This window comes from Delphinapterus leucas, chromosome 4, assembly GCF_059928025.1.
Source record: "Delphinapterus leucas isolate spDelLeu-1000000601 "Yukka" chromosome 4, BTC_Dleu_Yukka2, whole genome shotgun sequence".
Taxonomy (NCBI): domain Eukaryota; kingdom Metazoa; phylum Chordata; class Mammalia; order Artiodactyla; family Monodontidae; genus Delphinapterus; species Delphinapterus leucas.
Window position 1 is genome coordinate 84327837 of NC_143132.1, and position 17077 is coordinate 84344913.

Below are 17077 nucleotides of genomic sequence, written 5' to 3' on the forward strand. Positions count from 1 at the left end.
ATACTCATTATTTTTAAAACATAAAGTCAACCAAATATTAAAAATTCTTATCAACAGATAAGAGTAGTGCCTCCTCTGCCCTTTATTCCCTGCTCCTGGGGTCTTTCCAACCTTTTCCCAGGCGTGGCACATGTAGAAAGTGATACTATTCATGTGGCACGCTGTGGACAATGGAAATGACCATCCATTCTTGCCCATCCGTAACCCTTCATGAACACGAGTGCACTGCTGCTCTGACTTTGAGACTTTGATATCATTCACCTAAAGAATACCAAAGTGTGAAAAAAATTATTTCTATTCCTTAATATTCCCTAAATAATAACATGTCTCTTGGGGAAATGTATAAAGAATTGAATCAATTTCACTTTTAAATAATTTAAGTGGTATACACCAAAAAATGGTATTTTTGTTATGATCCAAAAGAGCAAATCTAATTCAAGAAACACATTTGGGAGGAGACAAAAACACTAAAATTCTTCTAAACCATAATTTAAAGAGCCTGTTCTAAGCTATAGACTTTTAATTAGACCATAAATACCGAGTAAAAACTTAAAAATCACAACTTATTTTAAAACCTCATTATACACATAAAAAGGTGTAGGAGAGCAGAATTTCAGCCTTTTATGTTTATAAATACCTCAAAGTCTCAAATGAGTGACTAGACAATATACATGAAGAATAAGAAAGGCAAAATCTTTTGACTTTACTATTATGTGTAGATTATTTTGTAAATACAAAAAGCAAACATACAAGCAAAACAAATACAGGAAATAAAACAATTTAGGTATAATCAAAAAAAGAAAGTTATAAAAATAAAATGAGTACCAGATACACACTCCTATTCACCACATTTGAGAAAGACTGTAAAGCAAGATTTTTTGTTCATTAGATGAAAAGTCTCTTCAAAGGTGCTTTCTGTTCCTTTGTTAGTGAAAGAACCCCCTACACCCTAAAGCCACAAAGTGAAATACCATCAAAGAGTGCTAATAAACAGCACACTTCCTGCTTCAGTTGGTAAAACCAGGGGCTGATTTATTAGGTATCTAGAGATGCAGGTTCATCCTGTTCCAGTTTATAGGATACTCATCTGCAGCAAAGGCTACTTAGAGAAATTTCACACCTGCTGACATGGGACGGACTACATCTTCCTATTACTCGTTCCAGCATTCTTCCAACAGATGCGCACGCTGTTTCTCCTTCTGAGAAACAGCACATGGAGTCCAAGCACTTGATACTTGAATTTGTTTCAGTAAGCTGAAGGAGTTGAAGGAGAAAAATATTAGTTATTTATAGATTTGAAATTCCAAAAAGCATTAAAAAAACTGCAACAAGCACTTTAAAACCAAAAGTAATATATATATGTTTTCTATAATATGGAAATGTATGGAAGGCTTTAATTAAGAGTAATCATACAAAAATATTTAAAAGGCACTGTGTCCTAAATTAGAGGCTGAGTAAAATCATTATATAAAACAAGTACCTGGATACGATATAAACCTGCAAAGATTTTGCATTTTAATATCTTAATATATTATGATTAAAATGATTTATTTACATCAACCACTCAGAGACTTAATGAATTCTCATTCTTCTTTGAGCTTTTGTTTAGGTGAAATGCTCCTGCAATTTCAATTAAAAATATCTAGTAACTGAGAAAAGTAGAGTTTAAATTATTTTGAAGACTGGGAAATAACCAGGCAGGACCAAATCCCAATCTTCAACAATAACAACAACAATAGTAGCAAACACCTTATGTAGTGCCAGGTTCTAAACACCATATAGATATATATATGCACATCATAAATAATTCTTGAAAAAAGCATCACCTGCCTTAACTTGCTAAGCAACTATTAAGTGCTAACCATGCCCATAATAAGTTCATCTTGCTTTTTAAAAATTAACTGATGATACATTATTAAAATAAAGAAGTAACTAAGTAGTACTATTTAGATTTAAAACTGAATTAATTTCTGTAAGCTTGCAAGGTTTATATTGATTGAGGGATAAAAAAACCTGGCAAGAAAAACTTAAAGCCACAGTACTAATAATTTCAATCCTGTTAAAATAAGGGGTAAAAAATGGTATGACCACATAGCCCAATGACTCCCAACCCTGGTTTTGACAGTCAAGGGTACACCTAAATTTCTCAAGGATTATCATTTTGAACTTATTTTTCACTCATTTTCCTTTACATATATAACATATTGCATAACAAATCTTTCAAAAGCGTAGAGGAAGGAAAACAACAAAAATAGATTCATTAGAGTGCTGCAATTCACAAAGGTTGGGAATCACCAAGTGTCGAGTGTAGGCATGGCAACAGGGGACACTTGTGGAGACACTCACAATGGACAGAGGACACAAACATGACGAAACGTAAATAACCTGGCATTCCGAACCTAAGCAACTGGTGAGGTCCTGCAAAATCCCTGCTCAGAATAATGCTGCCAAATACCAAGCAGTGCGAGACAACTTGGTTCCTGTTAGGCAATGAACTGATTGCATCAATGTCCTAGGATCTGCTAAGCACTGAGAAATAGCCAAATTTTACTTATTCCTTCATTATAATACCCTTGGGTTTAGGACTGTTTACGATACTATTTCTTAAACTGTGTATTATGAGATATTTACAGACATTGCACGAAAAAAAGTTCTGTGGCCAATTAAGTTTGAGAAACACTAGTTCAAGGAATGTCTAAACAGACTTTATGAGTAAAGGACTGTCAGTAAGTCAGGTTGTGCGGTCAGTCTCCAGGGAGAGAGCTAGACATGGTGCAATTCTCAAATTTGTTTTTTTCAGTAAACTCCCCTTCCTCCCCTCCCCAAATGGAACATTAATCAACACCAGGAGGAACATTAATATTCAGTGGAAGATTTTAGGAAATGCCGGTTTAGGTAACAGGATTTCACCAGTTTCCCAGTTTCCTCCTTGGGTCACTGGGCTCCAGCTTCCTCCATCTCAAAGCCAACCTCTGTAGGAAGCAGGACTTTAGAGCTCCCACATGCTCAAGGATAAAGTACTACACCTCAAAGAGGCCTGTAGGGCCCTTTATAACCTGATTATCAGGCTGCCTTTGCTGCTCTACTTCTAAATGCTCCTGTACAGTCTCTACACAGCCAACCCGGCAGTGCTCCCTGCCTGTGGGTATGTGTCAGGGCCTGTCACCAACTGGGGGGCAGACTGCTGACCCCTAACACCAAGTTCAGTTTAAATACCATCATCTCTATGAAACCTCCTCCACCTCTCCAACTATCAGTACTACCTCTTTCTCTCTAGATTCTATTCCAATCCTTGTTTGAATCATTTAAACGACAGAAGCACTGAACTTCAACTTATACTTCACTGAGCAAGGCACTGTGCTGGTTCCTAAAGGGGACAGCAACCCTGCCTTCAATCTGTTGAGTAAAGGATAAAGAAAAGGGTGGGAGATAAGCCAGGAACAAGTAATAATGGCAGTTATATTAATGGAATGCTTACTATGTATGTGCCAGTTAGTATGTAAGATGCTTCTCATGGATTATCTCATTTATAACCACCTTTTTGGACAGGCACCAGACTCATACACATTTTACAGATGAGGAAACAGAGAAGTTAAAAATATGTTCATGCTCACCCAGCTGGGGCTTGAGTCTTGGTTTGATTCCAGGGCCTAAACCTCTTTACCATGCTGTTATACTGCCTTCTTATAATTATGGTATGAAGCAGAGTACATTATTGAAAAAGAGGAAGGAAAGCTCAAACCCAGCTGTTGTTGTTGGTATTACTGGGAGAGCATGAGAGATTTGATGAAAAAGATGGCATATGAAGGCTGGATGGGATTTCAATAGCTGGAGATGGGAGAGTAACAGCATTCCAGGCTATAAGCAGAGAGAATGAGTAACTGCGTGGGCAGAAAAGTATGATGTGCATTTAGTGCATGTTTAGCCTAAGTGTAGAGAGAGTAGTTGTTACTCCTGCCCCCTTGCAAAAAGACCAGTGTGACTCAAAGTGTGATCTATGTATGGATCACTGTTGGTCTGAAAACGCTGTTACTAGCTCATGAGAGACAAGTGCGTCGGGCCCGTGAGAGTAAGAGATTAGACAATTTTATGGCAATTTGACAGAATACTTTTGTAACTGTTGAATCTAATTTAAAAAATGGGGCTTATTTTATATATCTTTCAAATTTCATTTCCTAGTAATTCATTTTTATTGTATTTTACAAAAGTATTGGTCCGTGATGAACTGGAAATGAACAACAACAAAACAAACAAGAAAACAAACTGGTCATTCACAACATTTATCTGGGGAGCACTGCACTAGACCAGAAACTTGAAAGAGCAAGGGGTTTGGTTCTTCTTAGCTTAACAACATGTGCTTTACTACTGCTGGTGCTCAACTAACTGACAGGGATCCACTAAAGATAACATCCATAAGGTCAGCAGCATTTGAGTGTCCACATACATGCAGAACACTGCTTAGGTTTGGATCTGCTTTGCATTCATCACCTTTTACTTTAAAACCTAAGGACAAGTATTAAACTAAGGGCAACTCAACACAGAGAGTAAACATCTTAATATGTCAAAAATATTATACGGGCTTCCCTGGTGGCGTAGTGGTTGGGAGTCCGCCTGCCGATGCAGGGGACACGGGTTTGTGCCCCGGTCCGGGAGGATCCCACATGCTGCGGAGTGGCTAGGCCCGTGAGCCATTGCCGCTGAGCCTGCGCGTCCGGAGCCTGTGCTCTGCAGCGGGAGAGGCTGCGGCGCTGAGAGGCCCGCGTACCGCAAAAAAAAAAAAGAAATGACTTCTTCAGATCACCTTCTGAACTAAGCAAAATATATTTCCTTTTTATTCCCTAAGGAGAAAGAAAAAACCCAACTGTTTTGAAAATGCTGGTTAACTGTGTTACTGTAAAGCTATCTATAGAAAACACTATAGTGTTCTCTAGCAAACCTCCAAGCTCCATCACTTTTCCATATATACATATTTGATCTCATATCATAGCTTCCAGTATAACCGGGGGTGGAGCATTTAGATCTCATTTCATTCAAAGTAATGAGAGGGAGTCATTACCTTTTTAAGAAAGAGACTATTAATAAATACTAGAAAAGAAAACAAGTAACAGGAGTGAGACCCTACCTGGTGGCACTAAACAGTAACTTTTAACTTAACAGAAATTTTGATTTATTGGTAAGACTCACTCTCCACCACATTTACTTCCCAGAAACACCCACGTAACTTAGAGCTAAAAGGGCTGCCAAGCAAAACAACTATGGAGATCCAACATGGGTATGTATGGCTAATAAAAATTTTCATCTTTATAGAACTTCCCTTTTGAAATAAATTCTGGCTCACTGCTCTTATTTCCATTATTTTCACATCAATGATGGTAAACATTTAGAAGTTTCTCCTGTTACTTCTACAAAAATCTTCCTTAAATTTTCTAAGTGTTGGAAAACTGTCATACGTTTCTAAGTTTTTTAGTCACGCCTATGACATTTTACCCTATCAAATCAAATAAAGTTCTTTAAGTTTAGATAAAAATTATTTAACTATTGACCATATTTGTTCTTTTGCCCGTAAAACTGTTTTATATACTTCATAATCAAAGAACACCTTGCTTAGCCTTAAAGGAGATATTTGGAAAGAAGTCTTAAACTATAATTATGGAGGGAAGAAAAGGCATTTAAGGAAATGATTTTCTTTTAAATGTGAGATCAAAAGTCATCAAATATTACCAATTTCCATATTTGGCTAAGAATAATAAAACCCCTACAACAAGTTAATAGCTTCAAGTTCTTATTCAGAATTGGAAGAGGTACCTGTTTAATGATGGTATTTAAATAACTGCTTTGCTTACTCAAAGCCTCTTTCTCCAAAACATGCTGTAAGCTCACATTTACTCCTCTGGACTCCCTTCCCTTTCTTTCTCACCAAGTAAAATAAACAATTTTGAAAGCCAATTATAAGTATAAATAAAATACCTCTATACTGACTTTTAGGGATCTCCAGAATGAAGGAGATTTCCACATGTGTTGCCTTAATTTAAGTGTGAAAATAAGCATACAATATGAATTCTATTTATTAGATAAGCTTTTTTTTTTTTTTTTGCGGTACGCGGGCCTCTCCCATTGCGGAGCACAGGCTCCGGACGCGCAGGCTCAGCGGCCATGGCTCACAAGCCCAGCCGCTCCACGGCATGTGGGATCTTCCCGGACTGGGGCATGAACCCGTGACCCCTGCAACGGCAGGCGGACTCTCAACCACTGCGCCACCAGGGAAGCCCAGGGAAGCTTATTTTAATAAACTTGGCTTATTCCTTGTTTCAAAAAGACTGAGGCCCCTTTATTTTAATGATGTGATTGCCAAATAACAGTATCTGACTAGGAATTTGTAGTTTAGGTGAACAAGAGTATGAATTATCTGTGAAAAATGATAAAATCTCCAATTTTAATTTAATGGAGAGGGTAAATCAGAATAGCAACAATTAACTAATCAGCACAGCTGATGTTAAGAAATCAGTTTTCTAAGTATTAATCATTCACAGCATATCTCATTACCATTTGGTAGAAATAATATCAATACTAATATTTTTCTTCATTTTGACCTCCAGATGAAAAAGCTATTCAATAAGTCAGGACAGATTTGAAAATAACATTAGTTTTGTAAACTGTCACACTTATCGGATATGCATCTAGGTCCTGCCTTATTATTATTAGTCTTTTAAATGTTCGATTGTATTTGTTTACAAAATTTTACTCATTCAGAAAAGTGTAGCTTTTAGTGGCCAATAACTAAATACAGGCCATTAAGGTTTTCTGTTCCTTTTGTAGTTCACTGCTTTGTTAAGTGAAGCAATAGCTGTATGTATCTTTGTCACACAAGAAGAGAAAGGTGACTTGTAGTTGGTTGAAACTGCTTAAAATGTTTTTTGTTGTTGTTGGTGGCAGGTTTCAGGTCTGGGGCTTAAGCGTCCTGGTTCACAATGAGAAAGGTCAGTAGCCGTAGCATCCTGCTGATATCTCTATGGTAGCTAGGTGCAAGCTGGAAAGAGGGCATCCAGAGTAGGGCCAGGAATCCAGAGACAAAAATGTGACAGAACAATGAAGGCCTAAGAGGCAGGGTGACATAGAGGGAGATGACTAGGAGAGTCTAGCCCATGGCAACATTTAGGGCTCAGCATAATTCTGCCAGATTTGGCAAGGCTGACCAAATTTTGATTAGAGAAACAACTGCCATTTCAAGGCAGAAAATATAGGAGAGAGATATTATTTAATACTTACTTTTTAAAAAGTGATTTTTATCTCAAAATATATGCCCAAGACAGAAATATATGAGACGAGAAATACTCAAGATATATTTCATTCAACTAATTAAAATTCAGTGATAAGCAGAAAAAAACTGCAGATCAGGGTAAGCACCTCCAGCAATTTTACTAAAATCATATCCATGGTTTGAGGGCTTTTCTACTTTCTTGTTTATAGGAAGAGAGACCATACGTCACAGGATGATAAAAGAATTCACTTATCATTCCTTTGTAAAAGTAACCATAACAAGGCCCCTATTATTTAATAGGCGTGTTCTAAGAACCCAATTCTCAACTGTTCTGTACATTTTAATAGACATATTGAAGTAAAGCAGCACCATATCCATGTCTTTTGAAATATCCACTTGAGCTTGAATCTTTGGGGAACTTTTATCGCAGAGGACGTAATTTCACAGTATTAGCACAGTCAGCTCCCAAATGGATTATGTGCTCTGGGAATTAACCAGGACATCTTATAAATCCCAGCTAGCTTCCCCTCTTTAATCAATGAGTTCTTCAGCTGAGTTTTCCTTGTAGCCAATGAGGGCATGTTCTAAAAACTAAAAATCTTTCTATATTTATCAAAGCAAAATACAAGATAAATATATTATGAAGGTAATCATACGGAATATCCCAAAACAAAATAAAAATTCAGAATTGTTTTGAATTTCTTTTCAACTAATAATAATAATGACTGGGAGTTGATTAATCTTCAACATTTTCCATTTTCGGCAATTCACTAAAGGAATCTAATTTTAAAAATATGTCTTCCAGAATAATTCAAATTATTGTACCTGTTCCACTGTCTGATTTATAATCTTCAAGTAGCTTTGTTTTAAAGTTTCACCATTGATGAGGGTTATCTCAGATGAGACAACAGCACCTTCTTGACCAGTAATTAGAATGTACAAAGTGGCAAACAGCCCAAGTAAAAATATAATTACTAGTGGTAAGAATTTTTATCTTCCATGGTTACTACCAATTAAAATATTTTGCATATCCCAATTAGGTCTAGAAGTGGTTGTTAGGGTTTAATTCTCAAGAGGGAGTGAATCAAGTCCTCAATTAATTCATACTTTTTTATTACAAAGATGTAATTATGAAAGTTTATGAAAAGTAAGAACTGAGAGTTTGGTGAATACCAGTCAACAGAAAATTATTCAGTACCAAGTCTAAGCACTCACTCATTTGACCATTCAACCCAAGAGGCAGACTTAGGTAAGTAATTCAGTGTCTAACTATGTTAACATGTATAAAATGACACATAACTACAAGTGGGAAAAGTGATTTGGGAAATAACAGAAATAGCATGACATATTTTCAAAAGAAGTGAAAAGGAATAAATTCTTGAGTATAAGACAATAGGTTAGAATTTGAAGTAAAGTAAGATTTAACACTATAAATCCAAAGGAAGATTAATGAAATATTCAGATACGGACATATAAAAAATGTAAAGATCAAAAAAAAAAAAAAAGGTAAACAAAAACAATATATGAGAAATGGTGAAGGAATTAGTAAAGTAAAAACTGAAATGTCAGGCCAGTTCTCCCATAGCATGCCCCAAGCTTGAGAACTTAGCGGATATGTCCCCAGGAAGGTCCAGCGCAGTACTACCTAGTGCACGTAAGAACTGTCCTGCTGGCTGCAAGCATCAGCTAGCAGGTGCCTACTGTCCTCCCCTCTGTGCTTGCTTTCAGCAAATTCATATGCTGAGCTGACTGAACCCTTATCTTCTTCCATCTGGAAGGACAGAAAAGCAACAAGTCTCATATTACAGAACAATACTCTCACTGTATATAAGTTTAGAATCAAAATAGCAAGTTGGGGTCCACAATCTGTGAGGCACAAATGAAAGTTCACACAACACCACATTCATTTACTGTCACAAAAGAGAGCAAATAGTAGCTTCTTAAGGAGCATACAACAGAGCATACAAAAAAAAGCCATGATTTTCTGGTGCACAAAGTTAAATTAAAACCAGGTTTCCATCAATAAAATTAAATTTCTTCTATTAAACAAATTCCTTGCCACCAAGAGTTAGGGTTCTTATTGCAAAGGTATGTCCCATTTCGCATCTCTGATGCTCCCTCTCAGAAGACTTCTCTACTTTAACTGGACTTCAGCAGAGTGGAAGGGTCAATCATATGGCCTTTCAAATGTTAGACATATGAGTAAGGGGGAGCTTGACTTGATGTAGTAAACAAAATTAATTTAATCCTTAATTTGAAATATATTTTTTAAGTGAGTGTTAACTTATATAAATTTCTACTCTTTTGCTTTTCCTATTTATTTATTTATTTTTTGGCTGTGTCTTGTGGGATCTTAGTTCCCCAACCAGGGATTGAACCCAGGCCCTCGGCAGTGAAAGCGCAAAGTCCTAACCACTGGCCCACCAGGGAATTCCCTCTATATTTTAAGTATTAGAAACCTTCTAAGGAGTATGTGCCCAGAGCCAAGCTAATTTTAACCTTTCTTAAATTATAAAAAAAGTCCTCAATAAATAAAAAACAATTTTTTCCCTCATTTCTATGTGTTTTCTCAGTCTTAGGACTAATCAATAATTATTTCTATAAAAAATGCTATAGTAAATTTCTTACATACATAAAAAATAAAGTAGTAGAATTCCTTGGTTTCAAGAGTACAGTAAGTTTATGTAAAGGTAGATTATTATTATAGTTTTGCCTATAACATAAAGGAGTGTAAAATACTCAAAATGAGTTTTCTTTTATTCAAAAGAAAATTATTAATAGTTTTGTGTTAATGGTCCTTAAGAAGTACTAACCTGATTAAAGATTTGAAAGCTCTTAAAGATATTCGATATATGCACAATCTTCCTCTCTGTCACAACAGTAAACAATTAAGCTACCATGGATCACACACAGGACTATCGTTCAATGTAGTTCAAAAACAAGATGTATTCAAAATCCACAGCATGCATCAACAGACAGATGTTTGTGGACACTTGTTCTTCATGAAGCTATGAGCAAATGCCCATCCAGTGATCATTCACCACTCATGTAAGCAATTGTTATTTCTGCCTGGCCTTTGGTTGAGCACAGTATTTCTTTTTGTTTTTCTCTGATGCTGATAGTAAGCATATAGACCACAGTAGGTAAAATAGTCATTCGATAGGTGAAGAACCTAGGGGCTCAGAAAGGTGAACTAATTTCATTAGGATATACAGGGTGCAGGGCCAAGGGCATGCTGTGCTAGCATTCAGGCCCACCATCTCCCCAACAGGGCTCTTCTCCCTTTGTTACACCACCTGATTGGACAGTGCTTACAGGAAACACTACCTGACTCATGTACCCTGCTCTCATTGTGTTCCTTCATAGATGAATGTTAAGCTTACTACTTTATTACACTATTAAGGAGAGTGGGATCTCTTTAATTTATGATCTCCGTGTATCATTCTTTTTTAGTCTATCATTGCTCAAAAAATGTTGCTTGATTTGAGCCGCCATGATATGAGAAAATATGATTTAATAAAAACATTAAGATTATTCACAATGTAAAACTTAATCCTCACAGAAGTGCTTGCCGGAGTGTTCTTTTAAATAATGAGCTCTCCTATTGCCTTGGAGCTAAATAATTAGATGTTTGAAAATGTGATAAATACACACTGTTTTCAGAAGGCACATATAGATAAAATGTGATGCACATATTTGGCTCAACCAAAGGTGAAGGCAAATCTTCCAAGTTTGTTTTGATTTTAGTTCTTGTTTTATACATGAAATTTAGTTGACTACCACTTAACCACCCATTTGTATACTCATTTACAATTATTATACCTTTGTAATTCAAAGTAGAATATTTCAAAAATCCTGATGCTAATAGGAATAATAAAATCGAAAGGTTTGGTAAAATTTTCAAACAGCTCAAAATTATGAACTCATAGGATTACATAAGAAGTTATTTAAGCAGTGCTCTGTCAAAGTCATTTGTTTGATCAAGTGAACATAGACGGATTAGAAACCTTGAGAATAAAAAAGAATTTAAAAAAAAGTATGACTAAAAATCCAGGGTGAGAAGTTGAAGGGTGCCAAAACAAAACAATCAGTTATATTACTTTTCCTTTTCAAACCAGACTGGAGTTAAAATTAATATATAGCTTTGGTATCTCAATATGAAAAGTTCTAGGATTTAAACTTTCATTCTCTTCCATCAAGACATCTTCGGATTACTGATTATTTTTTGTGGAAACTGACAGAATGGATCTGTCTGTGGAGATAAAGGTATACATATGAGATACAAAATGTATTGTTAAAATCTTACCTATTGTTTAAGCAAAAAAAAAAAAGGAAAAAAAATTAGGACACACTTTTGCATTATTTTAAAATAATCTGTAGTCAATAAACCTGCTTGAAATCTAGAGTGATTTTTTTTCAGGGCTGAATTATTTATACCAATAAAATAATTAAAAAGTAAAAGAAAAAAGTATTTGTTCAATTTATAGATGCACTAAACAGCAGCAAGGATATGAAATGTTTCAGCAGCCATTACAGTGTACAAAGACAAATATACACAAGTATTTGCAACACAGATTAAGGCAAGATAAAAAATGGGCAATTCTCACTTCAAGTAACTGAAACTTAAAACTTTCAATTTCTGTAGCTTAAATTACTCAACATGCAGGAGCATTCTTACGTACCAGTACGACAAGCAGAAGCATTAGAATTGTGCTAGAAAAGGTAGTTAAGGTTTAAAATATATAATAAGGTACAGATCTCTGTCCTGTTATACTGAATTTTTGTCTCAAAGAAATGGATATATTTTTTAGGTTTTAACATGCATATTGATAAAGGTCAAATTAGAGACAGAGCTGTGCTAACAAAACTGCCCCACTCTTAATTCATGCCTCTGCCCATCTTTTGAATATATTTAAATTGACCTTTAGCATGCAGAAGAGTTAATGAGGTTCTACTCCTCCTACTCTACCTAAGTTTGCTCAGCTGATTCCTTGCCCTCGACAATGGCTGCAGTGCGATGAACTCGTCACTGAAAGCGACTGTGTTGGAGTACATCTATAAGTGGACAGAAAAGGGATGGGACATACAACAAGTCAGTGAGCTGTATTTATCACCTAAGAGACAGACACAGGACAAGCTTTGTAAAGACATCTGTCCCTACAAGAGTAGGATATATCATACATGGTACACATACATAACTGACATTTGTAGGGCCATTGGCTTTGCTATCAAAAGAATTTATTCTTAATACCACATTGTTATTCTGCAGAAAAACAAAGCTCAAAATAAATGCTGACAACTCTTCTTTTGATATGATTTTTCTTGCTACTTTTGGTAAGCAATGAAGTAAGTAGCTGACAACTTTCTAACAACTTTCTTAACATCTGAAATCAGAGGTGAAAGTACAAGGCTGAAATAATAAAGATTACTGACTATAGCGAAAGAATAATGTCACACACGGGATATGAATGACCATATACTGTCTCGACAAAAACAAAAAAAATCCCCAGTAGGCTAGAAAATCCCTGAGTGGAAGTAGAGATTTCCTCTTTAGATGATTTTTATTTCCATGTTTATTTTTTATTGACGTATAGTTGATTTACAATGTTGGGCCAATCTCTGCTGTACAGCAAAGTGACTCAATTTTAAAAATATATATCACATTCTTTTTCTCTTTAGATTAGATCACAGTTGAACATCCAGTCAAATCATTTAAAAGGAATTTAGTAGGGTAGAAAGGGAGATTATACTGGCTTTCATACATAGAAAAATGATTGATTTTTTAAATCAACTCCATTTTTAATCAATTTAGCCTATGGTAAAATAACTAAAATATATATAAAGTACTTTTAACTTTTTCTTGTCTAAGGGTCCGCCTTAAAGTATCAAATATTTCCTGTGTAATCCTTTAAAAAGAGGTCTACAAAAATGGTAATAAGGACTAATATTATCACCTTTTATTATCATTAAGAAATCTCTATGAAAAGATATAATGCTCTGCCTAAAGAAAATTTCTAAGGATAAATGTAAATAAATCATTATTTACTTTTATAAAGAATAAGTTTTTAAGTGATGTCATTAATATATTTTGGTGAAATATAACTTTATATAGCCAAGAGGGCAAGACAAATATGTTCTCCATAAAGGTCTAGAAAAAGTATAATAGACAATGTATTAAAAGTAGTATTCTATTATCATGAATATCTCTGAAGATTAGAAAAAAGACAGGCAAACCTTTCTGACATATATTTAAGTAATATATTGCAAGGTGGAAAAGTCTGCCCATACTGATATAAATATATGCATAGGCAGACACAGTAATCAGATTATGCAAAGTTTTTCAGCCCCATCTGAAGATCAGTATCAGAGCAACATCCTCATCGTTCTTATAATTATGTTCTTACTGAGGACTTACTACATACAGACCCAGGGTTAGGCACTTTATATTAATGATCTCTAACCATCAAGTAAGGTAGTTATTATTCTGATTCTACAGAGGAAGAAACTGAGGCTTAGGGAAGTGACTTGATTAAAGACATACATTTTATAAGTGGTTAAAACAGTATCTGAATTAAGTTTGTCAGGCTTCAGAGGCCTATGCTGCTTCAGTGGTGTTAAAATGTATATTGGCTAGGACTGAGTGACCAAAGCAAACAAGTGCTAAAGAAATGTTAATATGATCAACTGAAATTAAAACCAATACACTGTTTAAGAAGCCTAACTCAAATCACTAAATACTTAAGAAGCACTTATTCTATTTGTAGCATGAACACACAACTAAATTTCCAAAATTTGCTTGGCATATAGCAAACATGCAAAAAACAAAAAAAACCAAAAAAACCCCCCCCCACAAAACCCTCAACCTAGGCAGAACTAAATGATTAATAAACTCTGTGTTTACAAGGTCATAAAAGTTGATTAGAATGTACTCTTGAGGACATATGTTCAATGTCATGATACGGTTAATAAGACAAACCAATATTTCTAGCTTATGTACAAGTCAAATACACAAAAAAGTCAAATATACTGAATAGCTATCATTTCTTGAGGATATATTCTGTGTTTGAACATTATTCCATTTAATCCTTATTACAAATGTAATGAGATAGACATTTGTCATAATTTTACCCATGAAGAAATGGAGACTTAAAGTTACAGAGCTACTCAGTGGTAGAATGTGGGTTTTGAACCCACAACTATCAGGCCCTAAAGACCATATTCTTAAACACTATGTAACATACTATTAATATCTGCTGTAGTTTAATATTATTAGTAAGTGTTTAGTGAGAGAATATATTTTATAAAAATCCATTCTGTAGAAGTTATTTAGGCTAAAGAACTTATTTCATACTTTTGTTGAAAACAATATGACCTGAAGAAGCACTACTGAAATTCTAATGGTTCTGAAGAAATGGATATATATCCCAATTATATATATTTGATAGAAGGCTGTGATAATAGTATTTAAGACATATTTATACTATTATTTGGATATAACTTGATATTTTTATACTTAAAACCTAGTTCTATTAATAACACAATGTAATTTTTAATAATTTTTCAGGAGTCATAAAATTCATAGCAACAATAACAACCTTAAAAATATCACATGTAACAATATTTATATTGCGAAATACTTGATACAGGAATAGATAATTTCCTATTTTCTAATATAAGCAAATTATAATGACAGCTATTCATCAAGACTCCTAATTAAAAAGGTATTGTATATAAAAAGTGGTTACCTGTGCCTTTTCAATATTTGTAGGATGAAACTGTCGGTCAAATACTTTCTTCACAATATCAAGAAATAGGCATGTAACAACCATGAGAATTATGGCAAACCAAGCGGAACCACTTGACAGGAGCTGAATAAATACAAAGTACGTATTCTGGGAGCTCAAAAATGGCCTGCAAAGAAAGAAAGTGGGCTTATAATAAAAGAAGAAACCGACAAGACAGATTCTTAAATCAAGACATTAAGTAAACCCACTATACATGAAGGTTACAATTTTAAGAATACTCCAGGAAAATATTCAAAATGTGGAATCAGTGTAATTTAATTAATCAACTAACTAATAAAACATGGTAGATTTTAATTGTTAAAAATAAAATCCAATTTAATTCATTTGAATGACAACCATGGTTTTTATAATTAGGAAAGTGGCAAGTAACTGACTTATCCTATCTTAGTGTTAGGATAATTCAAAAGAATTATGTAGTGAATAATACAGACTTAAGAGACCAAAAAAGCAAGAAAAAGTATGTAATAAAATATTTTCTACTAAGCAACTACAAGCTTGATTACCCAAATTTTAGGTTGAAAAGCTCTACTTAGAGGATCTTCTCTACACATGGATTTTAAAATAAATGTACTCACAAATATTAGTTCTACATAGTAGTAGGTATTGTCAAGATACTCTTTTTGGGTTTGTGTATATATCACTTCAAAAGAATGAGGGGAAATACCGGAAGAAATGCAGAAATAAAGAGGATTAAAAACAAACAAACGATATTCATTAGAGTATCTTTTTATAATCCTAAATGAAAGTTAATGTTTAGCCAATATAAGTTTTTTCCCTGCCTTTTGTAATTTTGCCTGATACAGGGATCACAGGCACAGTAGGCAATGTAATATACATTCTCCAATTGAGGGATTTCAGCTGTCCATCACTTACCAAAGAATCTTAGGAAAAGCATTAACTTTTAATCTATCAGAATAGCTGAATATCTGATTTTACCAATGAATATGCAGCACACTACTTTTGAGAGAGAAGTTAACTCATTCATGAAAATTTAATGATTCTACGTGACTTTTTAAATTATATACATTAATAGTAATTTAGAGGTAATATGATTAGTGTAAAGAACATTAATTTTCAAGTAAATCCTAGCTTTGCTACTTTTAACCATTGTGATCTTGGAGCTCAGTTTCCAAATAGAAAAAAATGGGGTAACAAGATTATCGTGATGAATCAACGTAATATCTTAGGTAAAACACTAGAATATAGTAGGTATTCAGTAATTGTTAGTTTCTTTTTTCTTCCATATCAGTAAGATCAACTGAAAAAGCTAAATTTCTTATCAGGATAGGGTCTCAAAACTATTCTGAGTAGAATTTGTTCATAGTAAAATCTATCATAATAACTATTTATTAGAGTTGAATCAATATAACTAAAATATAGTCACTCACCAGAGAATCCCTCCATAAAACAAAGAAAATACAAAATAGAATAAAATAGATCCCCAGGTAACAAGATGATTGATCCAGGTCCAAAAATGAGTTTCCAAAGCCATCTAAAAAAGTAAATTAAAAAATCCTTAATGTAAATTAATAAATCTTTAACTTCTCAGCTAAAACTCAAGAATAAAATGTATTAATTATAAGTGACTAAGGTTGCTATGGCAAAGTCCCTCAGAAGATAAATATTAATGAAAAGATCCTAGTATGAAATTCAACAATTTCAAGTTTATAGTATTTTTCTTCTGTGAGGAAGCAGTATTAAAATTTCATGAGTACTTTGTTCAGGACTCCATGGCCTAAACCAGCTTGTGTTGTCTTGCATTACATAGAGAGAAGCAGAATTTCGGAGATGAGTATTGAGGGGTTAACCTTTATCTGACCATAAAAATCAGCTGCGGCTTTACAAAATAATGAATTTTAAAAATGATTCATAATGAATCTTCTGACAAAAATTAAAATGAATTATTAAACTAGGCATCCATGAAATTATTCATGACTGAAAAAGGAAAATCTATCAACAAAGAAATGAGGAAAATTAACTAAGAATTATGCAGACACAAAATGTATCCATGCTT

At 34.2% G+C, this 17077-nt stretch overlaps 1 protein-coding gene across 5 annotated transcripts in view; it reads right to left on the reverse strand.

Annotated features, from left to right (window-relative positions):
• The window catches only part of ATP11B (ATPase phospholipid transporting 11B (putative)), a 149315-nt gene that overhangs the window by 34493 nt on the left and 97745 nt on the right, over window positions 1–17077 (reverse strand). For 3 of the 5 annotated variants that reach the window (XM_089910787.1, XM_089910788.1, XM_022571370.3), the window contains 3 exons: window positions 16452–16555; window positions 15004–15169; window positions 1121–1254 (listed from right to left, as the gene is read on the reverse strand). In XM_089910787.1, the coding sequence (XP_089766913.1) occupies window positions 1121–1254; window positions 15004–15169; window positions 16452–16555 (404 nt within the window). Of the gene's footprint in view, window positions 1–1120; window positions 1255–15003; window positions 15170–16451; window positions 16556–17077 lie in introns of those variants that run through there. The other 2 variants (XR_016393062.1, XR_016393061.1) reach the window with 1 other exon arrangement.